This window comes from the organism of the source record quoted next, unplaced genomic scaffold (assembly GCF_019419815.1).
Source record: "Pyrus x bretschneideri cultivar Hongxiangsu unplaced genomic scaffold, Pyrus_bretschneideri_v1 Contig3, whole genome shotgun sequence".
Lineage (NCBI taxonomy): Eukaryota > Viridiplantae > Streptophyta > Magnoliopsida > Rosales > Rosaceae > Pyrus > Pyrus x bretschneideri.
Genome location: NW_025999612.1, coordinates 3,879,897 through 3,899,132, shown reverse-complemented (window position 1 = coordinate 3,899,132; position 19,236 = coordinate 3,879,897). Strand labels below are relative to the sequence as shown.

General features: G+C 37.7%; 3 protein-coding genes and 1 pseudogene across 3 annotated transcripts; 2 read left to right on the top strand and 2 right to left on the bottom strand.

Annotated features, from left to right (window-relative positions):
• Positions 1–3,382: 3,382 nt before the first annotated feature.
• Positions 3,383–5,524, top strand: LOC103953389 (40S ribosomal protein S10-1). The gene is made up of 5 exons (XM_009365124.3): positions 3,383–3,582; positions 3,712–3,760; positions 3,948–4,224; positions 4,716–4,848; positions 5,215–5,524. The coding sequence occupies exons 1-5, from the start codon at positions 3,580–3,582 to the stop codon at positions 5,293–5,295; spliced, it is 543 nt and encodes a 180-aa protein (XP_009363399.2). The 5' UTR covers positions 3,383–3,579; the 3' UTR covers positions 5,296–5,524.
• A 185-nt stretch (positions 5,525–5,709) lies between these two features.
• On the bottom strand, positions 5,710–6,618 carry LOC125479637 (annotated as a pseudogene).
• A 5,004-nt stretch (positions 6,619–11,622) lies between these two features.
• Positions 11,623–15,528, top strand: LOC103953390 (mitogen-activated protein kinase homolog MMK2). Its single transcript, XM_009365125.3, has 6 exons — positions 11,623–11,808; positions 12,664–12,793; positions 13,181–13,318; positions 13,942–14,274; positions 14,731–14,914; positions 14,998–15,528. Exons 1-6 carry the CDS (start codon positions 11,630–11,632, stop codon positions 15,168–15,170), a joined length of 1,137 nt encoding a protein of 378 aa, XP_009363400.2. The 5' UTR covers positions 11,623–11,629; the 3' UTR covers positions 15,171–15,528.
• Positions 15,529–16,091: 563 nt separating this feature from the next.
• On the bottom strand, positions 16,092–18,800 carry LOC103953428 (probable polygalacturonase). The gene is made up of 3 exons (XM_048589273.1): positions 18,462–18,800; positions 17,369–17,492; positions 16,092–16,810 (listed from the first exon to the last, which is right to left on the bottom strand). The coding sequence occupies exons 1-3, from the start codon at positions 18,798–18,800 to the stop codon at positions 16,098–16,100; spliced, it is 1,176 nt and encodes a 391-aa protein (XP_048445230.1). The 3' UTR covers positions 16,092–16,097.
• Between the last annotated feature and the right edge of the window lie 436 nt (positions 18,801–19,236).

The following is a 19,236-nucleotide window of genomic DNA, read 5'->3' as shown; positions in this document are numbered from 1 at the left end:
ATTTTGTTATGGGCCAAGCCCAGTGGAGTTCGGCAGAATCCTATCAAGAGATGGTTTTATCTGGATGGGTTAGGTGATCAAATCCCAGTACAATAAGGATTCTCGAAAATTAAAGATGCTTTGAGTCAGAAAAGATGCTGAAAATCAAGGGATAAATTTGAGTGATTAAAGAGTTTGGTTTAGAGTCCTACAGGGTTAGGATTGGTCGAGACCTAGTCAAATTGGATGGAGGAATTCTAGTCCGAGTGAAATTCTACCTTGGCCATAAAGGAAATCACTACTATAAATAGAGATGAGAGTGCATCATTAAAAGCCCTCCGATTCAACACACAACTGGCCTGCGCAAACCTCTCAAACACCTTGAGATTGTTATTTTCTTTTTTCCGCCAACACATCTTCAGTTTGGATAAACAACATTGTGGAGGCAACTAGTAACATCTTAATTTTGGATAAACAACATTGGAGTTGTAGAATTAGCCGATCAAGGAAGACCTTCAATTTGGATAAATAACACTACTTCGAGACTGACTGATTACCTATCCAAGTCTCGGCCAACAAGGATTTTCGAGTCCTTATTGGAAGAGGTTATCTCATCAGTGTTCTCGACGAAATAAGGTGTTACCAAGTTACCGGGCTCGGCTCATTGAAAGTCGAGTTTATTTTATGATTGGATATTCACAAGTACATTTTAGAGTTTGGCATTCCGACGGACGAACCACATTTACAATCAAGACACTTAACTTTTATGAGTATTTGTGTCTGTATAGTCTGATACTAGTTTGGCGTACTTATATTCTCACAAATATAATTATTAAGGGCGAACCCGGCGTCGACGATTCGTGAACTTCGAAGAAACTAGTAGCCTTTTCTTCAGGCTGTAGAACCCACATATTGAGACGAGTTCCTTTCTCGACTGCAATTGCAAGACGCATAAGTTAGCAACGCGCCTAACGCCACATCAACATTCATTTTACTTCTGGGCTGAACTTGGCCAACGAGTTGGCACGCCCCGCATTTGATCGAAAAATGTAGTTAGCTTATTAATTAATCGGCCTGCGCGCCATGTAGGTCAGATAGTTTTTAGGGTCAATAATAACTCCACTAAATACTCAACTAAATGCCTGAATAAAAAAAATTGATTTTTTTTAACACTATACGCTTAGATTCTTTTACAATAGGACCTACGAAGTTAGAGTCTTGAATTCATCATTGATCATATCTACGTATAAAATTGTAGATTGCATGGACTGAAAACGTGATTTGACCATATATAGAGTAGAAGAGTAACTTAACTGATTCGAGGTTTGAAATTAGTATGATTAATCAATTAATTAGTATCCTATCAATGGCACATGACCTTGTTTTGCTCAAATTCAGGGAAGGGCAAAATACCTATGGGTTTAGGTAACCACGGTTACCCACCCATTTAAAGTTCACAGTTACGGTTATGGGTAACCGTTTTGACAAACAAATGATTATGGATATAATTGTTTATCCGAAAAATTTAAATGGGCAGTTATAGGTATTACCCACAGTTCTAACGGACATCCATCGGTTATGAGTATTATCCGCGGTTATAACGGGTATCCATTTACCCATTTAATTTAATATATGTAAAATTTAAAAACTATTGAGCGAACTCTAAAACTAGTAGGACTACTGAGCGAACTCTAAAGTACACGCGTAATCATTGTGTTCTTCTTGAAAGCCACCGACTCCAGCTCCGCGCATATCATGTTGAACGTTCACTTGCTCATCTGAGACGCCTTTCGAAACTTTTCCTCCGAAACGTCTGGGAGCTACAAGGAGGCTGGACTGCTCTGATACTGAAAATATCTCAGAGCGTGCTCTACGTAGCTAACTACAATGTTTGAAGTTACACATCCCATGATTGAAGAGAAAATTTTGGCTTAATTTGTTGCGGTGCCGATTAGGTTGGTGGAGTTCAAACATATAAGTTAGTTTTCTGTCTTAAGGCTGCTGCCCAGCGATATTTACCAAATAATATTTCATCTTTTTGTGTTTGTTGAGAAAACAATGTATTGAGCAAACTTTAAAATATACCTATAACGGTATTTAATTGTCAAAAAACGAAAATTATGAAAAAAATTTTCTTATGTAATTGTCAAATTCTTAATATAAAAAAAATAAAAAAAATAAAAAAATAAAAAAATAAAAACATGTAAACAGGTGAAAAATGGGTAAATGGGTAAAAAAAAAAAAGAATAAATGGGTTCAAAAATGGGTAAACAGGTAAATAGTTATGATTAAAATGGTAAACGATTATGGTTAAATAGGTACACTGTTATGGGTATGGTTAACTATTTATAAATGGTTATGGGTATGGGTATAACCGTTTATATAATTACCCAACGGATAAACGATTATGCGAATTTGAACATAAACGATTATAGGTAAATAACCACGGTTACCCACCCACCCCACTATACCTGTTGCCCTTCCCTACTCAAATTAAAAGTTAGATGGCCATGGAAAGAAAGAAAAGGTTAAGTCCAGTTCTTGAGAATTGACATATAGAATCATAGATGTTTCGACCCAAAACAAAAAGAATCATAGATGGACATTGTACAAATGGTCGGCCACTAAGGAGAATAGGAATTGATGCCATATGTCTCACTGACACGACACCGGCCGATGATTCCTTAATCACTCAAAAGTGTATATACACTTATAAATCATATATGAATTTTATGTGATTTCAATATTTCTGCATAGAGTTTTCTTTTAAGATCGTGCTATCCAGTATTCACGCATACTTTTTTATTTTTCACATATTTTTTTTAATTTTCAGCCGTTAATAAATATATCGACTACAATGATGAGTCGTAGTGGGTTGAAAGAGCGAGATGAAAGAGAGACAACGGAGAAAAAAAAAAAAAAAAAGTGTATACATATTTTCTCAGGGCCAGCCATAATATAACAGAAACTAAGCAAGCCTAGACCTGTAAACGGATCGGATTTATTGGGTTTGGGTCGGGTTCAACCTGACCCGTTAACTTAACGGGTCATCCGAACCCAACCCGTTAAGCTAAAGGGTCATCCGAACCCAACCCATTAAACTAACGGGTTACCCATTTCACCCGTTAACAATTATTATTATTATTATTATTATTTGCATAGAGTTTATTTATTGTTATTAAGACTTGACTAAGATTACTAAAATATCATCAACTAACGTGTGCTAACGTGTTGATCCAAAATGACCCATTATTTAACGGGTTGTTAACGGGTTCACCCGTTAGCGACCCGACCCGTTAAACATCCATTCAAATACTAATATTAACTGATCGGATCAGGTTGGATCGGGTTAACGAGTCGGATCCAAAATGCTAGGTCTAAGCAAGCCCATGAGTAAGTTGCAAGAACGAAAGATCCTCAAAGCCCACTAGGGCAGTAGATACCAAGGCCCATATCTTGCTACCGAAAAACCCACTACGTGTCGCACACATCAGAGTTTTAGGGTTTACTCCACACAGCAGAGCAGACGATAAGAGTACCAGAGCACCCAGACCTTCGCCGCCGTGTCCCCCTTCTGCCGTCGTTAGCTCATCCCCAACCATGGTATTTTCTCAACCAAATTTCTCTTATCCTCTGTTTGGTTCCTGAGAAACTGAAATGGTGGGAAAAGAACATGTTTATGTGTTTATTTCTCTGATTTGTTCGTTTGGTTCTGTTATTTTTCTGTCATAGATCATTTCAGAGAAGAACCGTCGTGAGATCTCCAAGTACCTCTTTCAAGGTACCCAAATAAAGATTAGATTTTTGTTAACTTTTCTAATTAGAGTTGTTAATTTTTTTTCAATTTTTTGTTTAATTTTGTTGAATTTAATTTGAGCAGAGGGATATTTCTGTTTAAAGCTATGCAAATTGCAAAGATTAGTTTTTTCAATTTTTTTGTTGAATTTCGTTAAATATAATTTGGGCAGAGGGAGTTTGTTATGCAAAGAAGGACTATAACTTGGCGAAGCACCCGGATATCGATGTGCCGAACCTGCAGGTGATTAAGCTGATGCAGAGCCTTAAGTCGAAGGAGTATGTAAGAGAAACTTTTGCTTGGATGCATTACTACTGGTACCTTACCAATGACGGTATTGAGTTTTTGAGGACCTACCTCAATCTCCCTTCTGAGATTGTCCCTGCAACTTTGAAGAAGCAGGCCAAACCTGCTGGCCGCCCAATGGGGCTGTCTGGTGACCGCCCACGGTAATCGATTTGTTTCCTGTTCTTTATTTTTGATTGCATTTGTTGATTTCCAAATTGGGTCTGGTTGTCTTGGGATATTGTATTTGAAGGGGTTGTATATTGTTTTCATTTTAATTCTTAAATGTTCGTTTACGTGGCTGATAAGTTGTTATGTACATGTATTTTGTGTAGGAAGCTTGTTTGATTGATTAAATTTGATACCTTTTGACTAAAATTGTTTCGCTTTCTGAGTTCTGCAAAAATCTGCAGTAAGGGTTGGAGTAATCGAAACTTGTTTCGGGCACAATAGATTATTGAAATGTTTGTTAAATCTGTTGTTCTGTTTTTTTTTTTTTTTGGGTTTAACCACTAAGTTTTTTGGTAGATATAATGTTGGTTATGCAGGAAGAAATTGCTTTGTCTGATTTGCAACATTTTCCTGTTGTGCGAATTTATTTTGACATGATTGAAGTCGCTTTGGTTATAATTTGGATTGTTGATTATCTGTACAGTGGCCCAGCTCGCTTTGATGGAGAGCGTAGATTCGGTGGTGACAGGGATGGGTACCGTGGAGGACCCCGTGCACCTGGTGGTGACTTTGGTGATAAGGGTGGAGCTCCTGCTGATTTCAAGCCTTCTTTTGGGGTAATTTTTCTGTTGCCAATAATTTCTAATATTTTACTGTTTGTAAGGTAAGCAATTGGCTTTCTTTGGCTCACTATTTTTGGAAATTTTGATAGTTTATTATCGACAGCCATGGAGCTTTTTATTGATGCCTTCATAAACTTAAATTTTTACTGCCTATTTGTGTTGCGTGAGTACAATATTTACTCACTTTTGGAATATGATCCTATTCTAGCTTGAAACTGACTCATAAGACGAGCTGTAATTGTTCTCTTTTGGACTTTGACTCATCTTCCTTTCTTCTTACTTGCCATGTCTTTGTATATATTGCTGCACATCGTCCAAAAACCTTTAAATTTATCTTTGCTCATTGCTTCTGTATCGCAGGGCCCTGGTGGAAGGCCTGGCTTCGGTCGTGGAGCTGGTGGTTTCGGTGCAGGCCCGGCTAGCAGCTCTAACCTTTCTTGAGGGAGTTGTTACTTGATCAGTGCTTGGTTTCCTGAGGTTGGATTTTGAGAACAAGATGGCATATTCTATATTAGGAGATTGTAGCAGTTTTGTTAAATCGTCAAGGTTTGAAATAGTCGAGGGATTGTATTAGATGTTAACTTTATAATACTCGGTCGTTGAATCGCACTTTGCAAAATTGTTTTCGTTTCGTCGTCTATCTATATAAAGCCTTGGATCAATTTCTCTATGAATGTTTGGTAACTTTTAGCTTCATGGCTTTACCTTAACTATATAGTTCGTACTTGAGAAATCTGATCTTTTGGACTCAATATATTCACCGTCTAACACTCAGATATACAACTAAAAGTTGGAAATGTTATATATGATCATATCTACTCGTTACATTGTGCCTCGTTAACGAAAGATCTTTAGTAAACATTTGAAACAAAAGATTACAAAACTTGGATACTGAATTAACATTAGCCAGATCCGCGGACGATCTTTATGCGTGCCTACAAGAAACACGTATAAAAACACTAGTACTGTTTTGAAGCTCAGTCGGCTTATCGTTCATCCGCCTCTCCTCAATCTTATTCTCTTTCGATGTGCGGCGTCATCCTCCTCAATGTCCAGGCTCAATTTCAGCATCGAGTGAATTCTCCCGGCAAAGGTGTTGGGGTCATCAAGGCTGAAACCAGAAGACAGAAGAGCAGTGTCATAGAGCAGCAGCATAAGGTCCTTTCACTTACTTGTCGTTCTAATCCGCGTCTGCCCTCTTCCTTAGCTCCTTCGCTATGCCGTGGTCAGGGTTAATCTCCATAATCTTCTTGTTGGCCACGTAACCGTTCATGGCGGTCAGCAAGCAGCAAGGTGAGTCCACGATTCTGTCAGACACCACCTTCTCTATTCTCTCCCCTAGAATGTCCTTGATCGTCTTGACAGGTTCTCGAACGACCTGTTTCTTCTCCTTTTTCTGCGTCTCTTCCTCTGGTTCGTCCTCGAGCTTCTTCCCATCATAGTCCTCCACTGCCTTCCTGCCTCACAGATGATGTAGTACATGTCCCTTTGGCTCTCCCCCATCCTGGTGACATAATCCTTCTCGCTGTCCTTATGGCTTCCCAACTTGAGATTCTTAGAGAAAGCCTCGTAAAACTTGACATAATCCTTTTGTTCTGTTCTCCACCAAAAACTCAAGCCAAGCACTTGATGCGTTGCAATGACCATTTGCATCATTAATTTCGACATACAAACTTTTTAATCAAAATTGTTGGTTCTTTTTATCATCATTTAAAGATCATCTTTTAGATAATTCATTCAATTTAGAGATCATTAGTCATTCATTGTATTGAACAAACCTAAAATTATGATAGCGAGTAATATTTTCACGAAGAATTGTCAATTTATTTGATTCATATGAATGAGTGAATGATTTTTAAATTTTAGATAAATTAATGTTGATATGTACAAACCCCTTTTGTCTTTGCACATGAATCAAAATTCAAATACATGTAAAAACTGTGACAGTTCAACAAAATCTTTTATCTGTGAGTTCAATGCATCATCAGAGTATTAGTGACAGTAACCTCTAAGATTATTCTTGTCAATGTATCCAAAGAAAGTTTTGTCAAAATATTGCAGTTAATTAAAATTAAAAAAAAAAAAAAAAAAAAAAAAAAAAACCCTGCTCGCCCTCGAACCCTGGCAAGTCGGTCGGGTATTTCCTTGTCCTGTTTCCACCACGAGAAAGACACACAGAAGAGGTACGCCCAGTGCGCGAAGGCAAGTATCATGGGTGGTTCGACGAGTATATAAAGTTTGAGTGGGACTAGAAAACCAATCATCTTCAAAGTTGGTAAATTGGAGTGGGAGTGATATTTGGCCCTAGAAATATTCAAAGGTTCTCTACCCTGAGCAACTATTTAAATTTGGAAAGATAGGAATGTGAAAATGCATACCACTTGAGCAAGTAGCAGATATCAGTTTATATTCTTTGGAGTTGTTAGATATGAACATGGTGAGTCCAATTATTCCCAAGTCTAAGAAATAAGGGCCCGTTTGGTTATTTTAAGTGAAGAATAATGGTAGCTTGGTTGAGGACTAATTTTTAATAAGAAGCTGTTACGTTGACATGACACGAGCAGAACCAAATTAACTAGAAAAAACAGGGGGCTTGTGTATTTTTGTGAGAGAAAGTGAGGCCAAAGAAAGGACTCGGTGTCCTAAAGTTTTTTCCTTGACCAATTTTCATAAAACATGATGACTTGGAATGAAACTCTGGATTTCATACTCTTTGACTATCCTTTATTTTCTCACTCTATTGAATTTACGGAAATTAAGCACCTAAGACCTTATTCAACAATGACCTAAAACCTAAAATTCCCCCACCACCCCACCTCCCCAAAAATCCACTCGAACCCATAACCTAAAATTAACCTAAAACCTATTATGAGGCTAAATACCAGCCCAATTTTAGGCCACAAAGCAAAATGGGTCCCACCAACTGAGACTGAAACAGGGGCTGTGAAGCCCACTACCCATCTTCCAATCGCCCACACAGTGAAATCATCCTTGCACGCGCCAGAGAGGGAGATAAGTCGGGCCCACCCATGTTGGGTTGTGTAACATCCCACATTGCCCTGGGGAGTGATCCTTATATGTATATTTTCATCCCTACCTAGCACGAGGCCTTTTGGGAGCTCACTGGCTTCGGGTTCCGTAGGAACTCCGAAGTTAAGCGAGAAGGGGGGGGGAGCGGGACCGGAAAGTGATCTGTCCCGGGTCGGGATGTGACAGGTTGTCCCCCGGGTGTTAGCCAATTATGTAACCCAACAACTACTTTTTTCAATCCAACGACTGGATTTAAATGGGCCATTGGTTAATCCAACGGTCCAGGTTCATATTATTATTTTTTTAGTTTTATATTTATATATTTATTGAATTCAACGACTTAAATCGAATATAATCAAATCTAACGGTCCAAATTTAAATTCAACGGCTAAAATAATTTAAACAATTATTTAACTTAAAATTCAACCAAAAACTCTATAAATACCTATGTATTTGTTCAAACATTCACACAGAACTCACTTTTCTCCTACAATTCTTCCAATTTGGCCCTAGAAATATTCAAAGGTTCTCTACCCTGAGCAACTATTAAAATTTGGAAAGATAGGAATGTGAAAATGCATACCACTTGAGCAAGTAGCAGATATCAGTTTATATTCTTTGGAGTTGTTAGATATGAACATGGTGAGTCCAATTATTCCCAAGTCTAAGAAATAAGGGCCCGTTTGGTTATTTTAAGTGAAGAATAATGGTAGTTTGGTTGAGGACTAATTTTTAATAAGAAGCTGTTATGTTGACATGACACGAGCAGAACCAAATTAACTAGAAAAAACAGGGGGCTTGTGTATTTTTGTGAGAGAAAGTGAGGCTAAAGAAAGGACTCGGTGTCCTAAAGTTTTTTCCTTGACCAATTTTCATAAAACATGACGACTTGGAATGAAACTCTGAATTTCATACTCTTTGACTATCCTTTATTTTCTCACTTTATTGAATTTACAGAAATTAAGCACCTAAGACCTTCTTCAACAATGACCTAAAACCTAAAATTTCCCTTGCCCCCCCCCCCCAACAACAAAAAAAATCCACTCGAACCTATAACCTAAAATTAACCTAAAACCTAAAACCTATTATGAGGCTAAATACCAGCCCAATTTTAGGCCACAAAGCAAAATGGGTCCCACCAACTGAGACTGAAAGAGGGGTTGTGAAGCACACTACCCAGCTTCCAATCGCCCACACAGTGAAATCATCCTTGCACGCGCCAGAGAGGGAGATAAGTTGGGCCCACCCATGTGGGGTTGTCCCCCGGGTGTCAGCCAATTATGTAGCCCAACGGCTACTTTTTTCAATCCAACGACTGGATTTAAATGGGCCATTGGTTAATCCAACGGTCCAGGTTCAAATTATTATTTTTTTAGTTTTATATTTATATATTTATTGAATCCAACGGCTTAGATCGAATATAATCAAATATAAAGGTCCAAATTTAAATCCAACGGCTAAAATAATTTAAAACAATTATTTAACTTAAAATTCAACCAAAAACTTTATAGATACCTATGTATTTGTTCAAACATCCACACAAAACTCACTTTTCTCCTACAATTCTTCCAATTTTTCTTTCTACCATTTCTTCTCATTTCCAAATTTTTCAAGATGGCAAAAGAGCATGTTAGGTCGTAATTGGACCTTTGACAAAGATATTGCTTTATGTTTGGCATGGATTTTTGTTAGCGAAGATGGTGCCGTCGGCGCGAACCAAAATAGAAGGTTTTGTGGGGTAAAATCATTGATAAGTTCTATGAAAACTCCAATGCCGGTCGAAGGGAAGTTGGTGGTGTTTATGATCGGTGGAAGATTATTAACAAAGCGTGCATTTTGTGGAAGGGAAGCTTGGAGAGAGCCATGGTTGACATGCCTAGTGGAAGGGGCGCCTCAGAAATTGTGAGTTTATTTGTTGATATTTTAGTTGTCATGTACATAATAGTATTTTGCAACTAATTTTTTTTATGTATTTGTTGCATAGGGTGACAAAGTAATGACAATTTACAAGACAAGAACTACACCAAAAAATCAAGCTTTTAAGTTGCATCATGCTTGGAACATCCTCAAGGATTGTCCGAGGTGGGGAACCGATGCGAACCAACAATGTGGAAGATTATTTCATAGTGAAGCCCCACCCCAAAAGATGTCAATGAAGGTGTGAATTTTGCCAACAATGAAGGTGTTGAACAAATGACCCCAACTTCTTCTTTTGCAAGGCCTCTGGGTAGATAAGCAAAAGGAACCAAAGAGAAGAAGGAAGTCCCAAGATCCGACACGTGCACAATTTGCTAGCAAAATGGCAAGAATGAATGAAAACCAGTGACGTCGGCAAGAAGAATCGGCCCAAATGCTTTTGGCCATGAAGGAAGAAAGGGATAGGGAGCACAAAAGGTACGAAACTAATTTGATAATGGAGGACCTCGACAAATACACTCCAGAGAGGAAGAAATACTTACATGGTAAACAAAAGGAAATTTTACGAAGGAATGCCATAAGAAGTATATTTCAAGATGATGATTTATCTTAAGATTATCACCCAAGTCCATCACCAAGTCAAGATGATGGATATCATTATTAAGTTTATGTAGTCTATGAGTTTTCGATTGTATTAAGTTTATGTGGTTTATTAATTGTCTGTTTTATTTTATTATTTTTTTTTTAAAGTTTATGTGGTTTATTAAATGTCGTTGGTATTAAGTTTATGTGGTTTATCATGATTTTCATGTATTGATTTAGTGATTTTTCAAAATTTATCGAAATTTAAATATTTTAGGTTAAAATGTTCATAAAATTAATTTAGGATAGTCTACATAATTTTTTTTTTTAAAAGTTAATTTTAAAAAAAATAGCCTTAATTCATTCTTTGAAAATCTGGAGTTAAAATTTTAGGCCAGAAGGGTTGGAGTAGAAAAACTATTTTTGGACTAAAACCTAAATTTTCTAGGTTAAATATTTTTAGATTTTAAGTTACCATTAAAGATGTTCTAAGCGGAGCCTAAATAATGCTAGATGGGTATGTTTAGAACAATAAGTAATAGTAGGCTAGATGAAGACACAAGTTGACGATTCTTTTTTTATTTATTTGTAATTTCATTCTAAAAAGTTCATAACGTGAGACAAGTCAATGGTTCTCCAGCATATCCTATGTTTCGGAATTCGAAGCGTTAGGATCCTCTTCACCATTGTATGACCAGTTTCACTACCCGTCGTATCGGGCATGACCAGGTGGTCTTGGCCCAAATACGACGTGTCGTAAGCACTCAGTCCTTCCACGTGGTCCATCTAGGCTTTGGAAATTGTTGGGGTCAAAAGTAATAGACGCGTGTGCTTGATGCATCACGTGTGTAACGAAGACCCAGTTTTACTTTACTTTAATCTCACTTTTCCCAATTTCGTGTTCAAAATTTTGGACCAAGAAAAGTCCCATTCAAAAGACACGGATTTTGCAAACCATTCTCACGATCACCAAAAGCAGTTGTTGTAAAAGCAAAAGCAGAGTCTCACGATCACCAAAAGCAGTTGTTGTAAAAGCAAAAGCAGTTGGCTTTTTTGCATTGCATTGCATTCACAGAAGAGTTTCACACAAAACCCATTATTTGTTATCCGAAAAATCCACCTACTAAGCTGATTCTCTGCCCTGCTGTGCTGATTCACGAGTGCCATTAAAGCCCCAAACAACCCACTTGGGGGTTTTTGAACCCTTTTGAGAAAAGCGCTTTTTTTGCAATTTGGAAGTTTGGAAATGGCTGCCAAGGAGTCGAGCTCTGCAGCTGCTGCTTCGGCGGACGGAAAAATCAAAAGGGTGCTCACCCATGGCGGTAGATATGCGCAGTACAATGTGTTTGGGAACTTGTTCGAGGTCTCCAGCAAGTACGTGCCTCCCATTAGGCCTATTGGGAGAGGTGCTTATGGCATTGTCTGGTGAGCTTTCTGCTTTCAAAAGTCCTGATCTTTTGCTTCTTTTGCTATCTGGGGTACTTTCGATTCGTTTTAAAACTTTAATTTTTTATGTTTGGTTGGCTTTTTTGGTTGAAGAATACAAGAACCCACGTCGAAAAACAAACAAAATTAAACATGTTTTGTTACTTATGTTGAGTGGTTCGATTCTAATTACCTTTTGTAATAAATTTGAAATGGAGGGACCGGCGGTGGGCTCCCAGAGTGTGTGGGACCTTGTTGTGATATAGGTGGTAACATGCAAGTTAGGGGAACAATATCGGTGTGGATGACAGTGGGCCGCTTGCCCGTGTTTTTGAAATCTTGACAGTTGTGCTAAACTTTGGAATTGGTTGTAGCTTTGTCAATATGAGTTTGGCCTATGGAAAAGTTTGATTATTATGCAGAAAAAATGTTTGAAATAGAGTAAGAAGAAGTTTGTGTGACTGGTTTATTATTCGGGCCACTTTGTCGTGTAAATTATTTGATATCTTGGATTAGAGGTTTTATTGGTGCTGGTATTGAATATTATGCATACTTTAGCATGAAACAAATTAGAGGAGGAGTATTTTCTTCCGAATTTCAGATAGATGCGTGTTTCAATCAGTTCGGTTAACCGCTAACGTACAACGAAGCTGGTTTGTTGAATAGGATTAGGCATCTATTCTTTGCTGTTCATGAAGTTGGTAAGCGTGGTTTCATGCCATTGCTTCTGCTCATCATGTGTAGTGAAGAGCAGATTAGCCTAGAAGGCCGCTGCAAAAAGCTTTTCCCTGTTCGTTCTACAAGTATAATCTTTGGCTAACAGAGCAGTCAATAACACAATTTCTTGCTTTTCAGTGCGGCTGTTAATTCAGACACCCATGAGGAAGTTGCAATTAAGAAGATTGGTAACGCTTTTGACAATATAATAGATGCCAAAAGGACACTAAGAGAAATCAAGCTTCTTCGTCACATGGACCATGAAAATGTAAGTTTATTTCTAACCGTTATACAACTTGAAAGCAAGTCTAAGACAGGGTACATGCTGATATGGTATTACATCGCTAAAGACTCTGGATGATGCCTTACAGGCTACAGCATGTTGAATCTATGATGGGTTTAACATCTTATTTGTCTTCTGGGACTTTCTATGAGGAATGTTCTTCAGCAGTCCGATTCCTTTGTTTATCGTTAATGGCTATCTACTATCAAAAGAGAATGTGATTTACACACAGCATGTCTGAATTTGATTGCCATATTGCAGATCAGGACTCATTTCCATGTGCCTTTATCTGTTTATTTTCTGTTGGACTACATATATCACTCTTTCTTATGGGTCTGCTCAAAATTACACCTCAGCTAATTCCCTTTACAGGTTATTTCTATCAAGGACATTGTACGACCACCCAAAAAAGAGACTTTCAATGACGTCTACGTTGTTTATGAATTGATGGACACTGATCTTCATCAGATCATTCGTTCTGACCAACCACTGACAGATGATCATTGTCAGGTTTGGCATCAGTAATATCACTGGGACTTCATCCATTGTCCTTGCAATCATATAGTTCACATTCTTAATATGTTATTGGTTTGTTGCGAATTTATTGCATATTTTGATTGCATAGGGGATTTAACCATATAATGTTTTACTTTTCTAAGTAGATGTTGATTAAAGAGAATTCATGCAGAAACAGCTACTTAGACTTACAGAAACTGCTACTTAGACTTACAGAAACTGCTACTTAGACTTAACCATCAAATGGCCAAGAGATAGATGTTGATTAAAGAGAATTCATGCAGTATTAAATATTTGTGATTACTGTTAATAAATACAGGAAAAAGCTCAGTTAAATAAATTATTGATTTGTTACTACAAAAGTATTTTTTGTTGCTATTGAACTGTTAAAAGTTAGTAACATCTTATCAGAATGTTTTTACTATTGTAAATATTTTCTCAGTTGTTTTTGCTATTGTAAATATTTTCTCAGTTTTTTTTTATAAAAAGAAATATCAAAGATGGCTGATGTTTCGGACATTGTTTAGAATTCATAATATGGTATTATGATCTGGTTTGTTTGGTTTTTTTGGGTTCGAAGTCACGCAGGGTATTAATATTTTTTGAATCCTATGCAGTACCTTCTGTATCAGTTGTTAAGAGGGCTAAAATATGTGCACTCAGCCAATGTCTTGCACCGTGATTTGAAGCCAAGTAATCTGCTTCTAAATGCTAACTGTGACCTTAAAATCGGAGATTTTGGACTAGCTAGAACAACATCTGAGACAGATTTCATGACCGAGTATGTTGTCACTCGTTGGTACCGAGCACCAGAGTTGCTACTTAATTGTTCAGAGTACACAGCTGCAATTGATATCTGGTCTGTTGGTTGCATACTTGGTGAAATCATGACGAGAGAACCTTTGTTTCCTGGGAAAGACTATGTCCATCAGCTGAGGCTTATTACGGAGGTACTACTTGTGGAACTTCCAAATGAACTTAAAATCTAGTTAAGCATGCTTTCTAGTTTTGATCTGCGGTTGAAGTTTGTTAGATTAGCTGGATATAAATGGAAAAAGATAGGTTGTTGATATGTTCTAAATAGGGTGGTGCTATCCACACAGTCATTTTTACCTTTCACACATCCCTCTTAATTTCCAGCTGCCATGGACAAAAATTAACAGGGGTGTTGGAGGTAAAAATGGGTGTGTGAATAGCACTACCCTCTAAATATTATTGTGCAAATTGTTAAATTGATAGTAACAATATGGCATGGTTTTGGGATTCATATCATTCTTCTATCCTATCATTTCATTGGGAATAATGCTTCGTTCTGCTTTTTTTATTTTAAACTCGAAAGTCTTTATATGTTCGTGCTTGTGAGATGTACGTTAAACCTAGTGTGTTGCTATTGTTTCTGTTTACAGTTGATAGGTTCACCTGATGATGCGAGCCTCGGATTTCTTCGAAGTGATAATGCCCGAAGATATGCAAAACAGCTTCCACAATTCCGGAGGCAACAATTTGCTGCTAGATTCCCTAATATGTCTCCTGGGGCTGTGGATTTGCTGGAGAAAATGCTTGTGTTCGATCCTAGTAGACGCATTACTGGTATGAGAAATGAGTCCAAATTTTCGAAGGGATTTCATTTAGTCCATGCTTTTCCCGACTTACACTTTTATATCTATCTGCAGTTGACGAGGCACTTTGTCACCCATACTTGTCGTCCCTTCATGATAACAATGATGAGCCCATCTGCGCAAGGCCTTTCCATTTTGATTTTGAGCAACCTTCGTGCACTGAAGAGCACATCAAAGAGCTCATCTGGAGAGAAGCAGTGAAGTTCAATCCAGACCCAACCCATTAAACGAAAATGCTCTGCTAGGGCTGTAGATATATGTATTATGAAGAACTTACTATCTTTTAACAATGTATAATCAATCACTGTTCCCCGTAAGGGAACTAGCTCTTGAGAACTTTCGCTCGTAACTCACGGTCAAATTATGCGCAAGGAACTTAAATACTTGAGGGAATTAGTGTCCTACGAACATCGGTGAAGCCCCCTAGTGAATGCTTGCAAAGGCTCCAAAGCAGTATATTGAAGTGAGGATGGGGGAAAATGATTTCGAGCTTTGTTCAAAGATTATAAATGTTGTATTGATTTGGACTTGGGATATGGGATTTCTTTCTTTTTACTAAGCATATAAAATCGAAAGATTTGAAGAGCTTTTTTCGTGTTTTTACTTGGTCAGATCTTGCACATTGCAGATTATTGCTTCTTTCCTGGATTTGTTATTCTGTTCATCGTGATGATGTCTCAATTGGACCTTGTTTTGAGAACTTGACGCAGGTACAGTTATGCATCGGCATTGCCCGTTACAACTTACAAACTCCTCACTTCCGGTAGCTTCAATGCGTAGATTGATACGGTAAACTTACATCAAGATTAATTGGACCAAAAAATTTCGGATAGTGATTTTCACTCTCGTTTTCTCTTTCTGTACTCCCTCTATTGTTGTCCCTTGATTCTCTTTTGATTTATTCAATCAAAAGGCTAGAGAAGAAAGGAGCGCAAGAAAGCGAGTTTTAAAATCACTTCCCAAATTTTGCTTGAAATGGTTCGTCTGCTCGTTTAAATATCATTTTGTGGTTAGGGTTCCTAAAGTATATGCCATGTCTTGCACAACAAGTAACCGATCCAACTTTTCGATTCAAACGTTCAATGTAACTTTGTAATATAATCTATCAATCTTCATAAAAACAGATTCCCTGGTAGGGAATATGATACTTCAATTTATCGCCAGGGCTTCCTCCTGTAAGAGCACACCTGGACTTGAAAATTATCAATTGGCAGGCTCTCTTCTGGAAAATTGCATGCTTCAACACTGCCTGGAACCTGGTCGGCCAGAGCCTCACACGGCTGAGGAACAACGCGGCTTGAAATCCTGGCAACATCAGTGCAGTTCCACGGTAATTTCTTCACATTCTTTGCCAGTGTAATCGTAACATTCGATTTGCAAATCCCTGTAAACGGATCACCAGGAATCCCCTCCAACTCAGCTGCCATTGTCACATTCTCAGCAGCCATCTCATGATGATTTATGTTCTGGATCACAGGAAGAGCATATGGATCGTAGCCGTTATCTGCATGGCATCCGTAGTTTCCTGTCATCCAAAATGCCCATTTCATAGTTTTCATAGTCATCCCTCTCACGTATATGTCTTTCACAAATCCTCCTCTTCCCACAGCAGTCTTGATTCGAACTCCTGACTCCGAGTTGATGGCAACAATGTCCTCGGCCCTCACAACTTGGATTCCACCTGACATCTCACTCCCAAGTGCAATCACCGCACTGAATGGAGAAATGCACGTCAGCCGTCTAATCACAAGCTGTTTCGTGGGCATCCTGAAAGCAATTCCATACTCATCCCAACCGCTTTTTACTGCTATACAATCGTCCCCAGAGACAATGTAGCAGTCCTCGATTCGGGTATTAGTGCAAGAATCTGCACAAAAACAAACCGATATCAGCTTTTGTTATCGGCATGATATTGATGGCAAGTTCAGAAGCACTTATACTTGCAATAAAAAACTTTTAAGAAAAGTGCTTACCTGATCCCATCTGTGTTTGGAGATGTCACTGGGGCAAGGATTGTAATTCCTTGAACAAGAACATTGCTGCATTTTCAACATCTTTGATTAGAAAAGTGCTTATTACATCTTTCACCAGTTCTTACAACATAAAACATTAAAAAAAACAACAAAAAATTTGGAGAAATAGGGTAAGAAACCTGCTGTAAATAGGATGAACATTCGATGATGGAGAATTAACCAAAGTGAGATTGGAAATCTGGATGTTTTCGGAGTACATAATTTCAATCAGGTACGGTCGGGTGTAATTTAACTGTCCCCTTTTGAATTTCTGCCACCATACTTCCCCTTGGCCATCAATGGTACCATTGTCACCTGGTATAAAAATGTACCTTTGTGTTATACTTGGAAAATTTCAACAACTTTCTGTATAGTATAATTCATAATTTGATTAAATTTCGTGGTTGTTTTACCTGTTATTACAACATCAGTGAGATTGGTTCCAAATATCAGACTGATGAATCTTCCACCTTCTGTGTTGTCCCTTCCTCGACCGTAAGACGGAAGGGGTTCAATCACCGGCCATTCACTCTCATCCTAAGATAATTGTGAAGATACAAGAAATGAAACCCAGAAAAAACGTTATCATTGTCAAATTCTGAAAGCCTTAGAATGCCTAGATCATATATATGTGACACAAAAATGATGATACACAAATTGAAATGTGTTCTCCCTCCCAGAATCTCATTTTGCACATTTTCCTTGAGCGGGTTTAAAAGAAAATGACTTTCATACTTTATTTTTTTTTCTAACTACACATTCGGCATTCTCGTCCTTTTCATAGGCTTAAAATTGAATAAATAAAACGGCAAAAATGAAAGTATGAGTGCAAAAGGATATAATGGTTGTGCGAAATAAAATCACTACCCTATTGCAATAAAATATTGTGCTTAAAATGCTGTACAACAAAAGAAAAGTGTAAATAAGAGTTGCCTAAAGTGTGCATAAGATCGTTGCTTGCCCTGTTGTGGACTTACGTTGTACTTTTGGCATTTTTGTCTTGATTAATATATCTAGCTTTCCAAAAAAAAAAAAAGTCTGCGCACAAGATCTAAAAATCAACTTTAGTTTGAAGGGCATTTTGGGCTTTGAATCTCTTCCTCTCTCACCGCATTCGTCCTGCATGCTGTCACGGATTTACTCTGTTCTTCTTTGTTCCTTTTGTCCTTTATCCCACATACCAACTAATAGATGTAAAAGAATCTACAAAACCACAATGGAATGTGAGAAACAACAAGAATGCCTTTTGGGTTTAGTTTATTTGACAATACTCCATTTTAAATTTTATTTACGATATGTTTTTTTACTTGAAACAAGAGAAATTATAAATCAAAACATTGTAATAAGAGAGTGAAGAAATGAGAATGAGATCAACCGTTCTTTTTTAATACAATTCCTAATAATTATACATTGAGCTACATATGCTTTTTTTCTATTTATTTCGTATGCGTTAGTAAACGCAGTTAAAGAACAAAAAAGACTTTCAAGGAAAATTTGTGTAATTACCTGAGAAGCAACAAGAACTGCATCCTTGTGGAGATGGAGAGTGAAATGGCTGGTGAGGTTGAAGCTGCCAGTTATCCATTTACCAGGAGGGACAACGAGTTGTGACCCGCCTTCTGACTCGTACTGACTCAGATAAGTGATTGCTTCCTGAAAAGCCTTGGTGTTGGATGTCGTTCCATCTCCAACTCCTCCAAAATCTGTCAGAGAAGCACTTTTGGCCCTGCAACTTATGACGCAGTACTCAAGGTATTCTCCTTCTGCATTCTCCCTCCAAGCCTTGCGGCTTTCAACTCCTTTTGTTGTGGCCAATAAAACCGCAAATACTACTGCCATCACCATCTCAGATAACTGCAACATTGGAAAAAAAAATTATGGGATTTTTGTAAAAATTTTTTTAAGAATTCGAAAATAATGAGACTCATATTGGTATTCACAGTAGAGATGGATAAAATAAGAAACAAAAATATAAAGCAAAAATAATAGAGGTGGAAAAATAATAATTTGTAGGAAAAATAGAAGAGTGATTAATCACCTGAGTATTCATGGGATTCCTCCTCCTCCTCATTCTACACAAAATGGTGGTTCTTCAAACTTTGTCGTCTGTAATTTGGTTTCTTGCGAAATGAAGTATGTCAAGTTAGAAAAAAAATAGCGTCTGCAGTTTGTTGTTTACTGTATTTATTTTCTATTGTTTTCGTTTGATCTGCGGAGCAAAAATGGATGGAGATGATAAAGTTGGTTACCTTTTTCACCCAAAAAGCATCATTCTTTGAGA

What these genes read in the sequence shown, in the direction of transcription:
- LOC103953389 (XM_009365124.3), top strand. An exon ending in CTCCAAGTACCTCTTTCAAG is followed by an intron (nt 3,761 to 3,947) that starts GTACCCAAATAA and finishes TAATTTGGGCAG; the next exon opens with AGGGAGTTTGTTATGCAAAG. An exon ending in ATTTCAAGCCTTCTTTTGGG is followed by an intron (nt 4,849 to 5,214) that starts GTAATTTTTCTG and finishes TCTGTATCGCAG; the next exon opens with GGCCCTGGTGGAAGGCCTGG.
- LOC103953390 (XM_009365125.3), top strand. Translation starts at nt 11,630, where the DNA reads ATGGCTGCCAAGGAGTCGAGCTCTGCAGCTGCTGCTTCGGCGGACGGA. An exon ending in GGTGCTTATGGCATTGTCTG is followed by an intron (nt 11,809 to 12,663) that starts GTGAGCTTTCTG and finishes CTTGCTTTTCAG; the next exon opens with TGCGGCTGTTAATTCAGACA. An exon ending in AGCTGAGGCTTATTACGGAG is followed by an intron (nt 14,275 to 14,730) that starts GTACTACTTGTG and finishes TTCTGTTTACAG; the next exon opens with TTGATAGGTTCACCTGATGA.
- LOC103953428 (XM_048589273.1), bottom strand. Translation starts at nt 18,800, where the DNA reads ATGGTGATGGCAGTAGTATTTGCGGTTTTATTGGCCACAACAAAAGGA. An exon ending in CAGTTCTTGTTGCTTCTCAG is followed by an intron (nt 17,493 to 18,461) that starts GTAATTACACAA and finishes CAATTATCTTAG; the next exon opens with GATGAGAGTGAATGGCCGGT. An exon ending in CACTGATGTTGTAATAACAG is followed by an intron (nt 16,811 to 17,368) that starts GTAAAACAACCA and finishes GTTTTTGTGCAG; the next exon opens with ATTCTTGCACTAATACCCGA.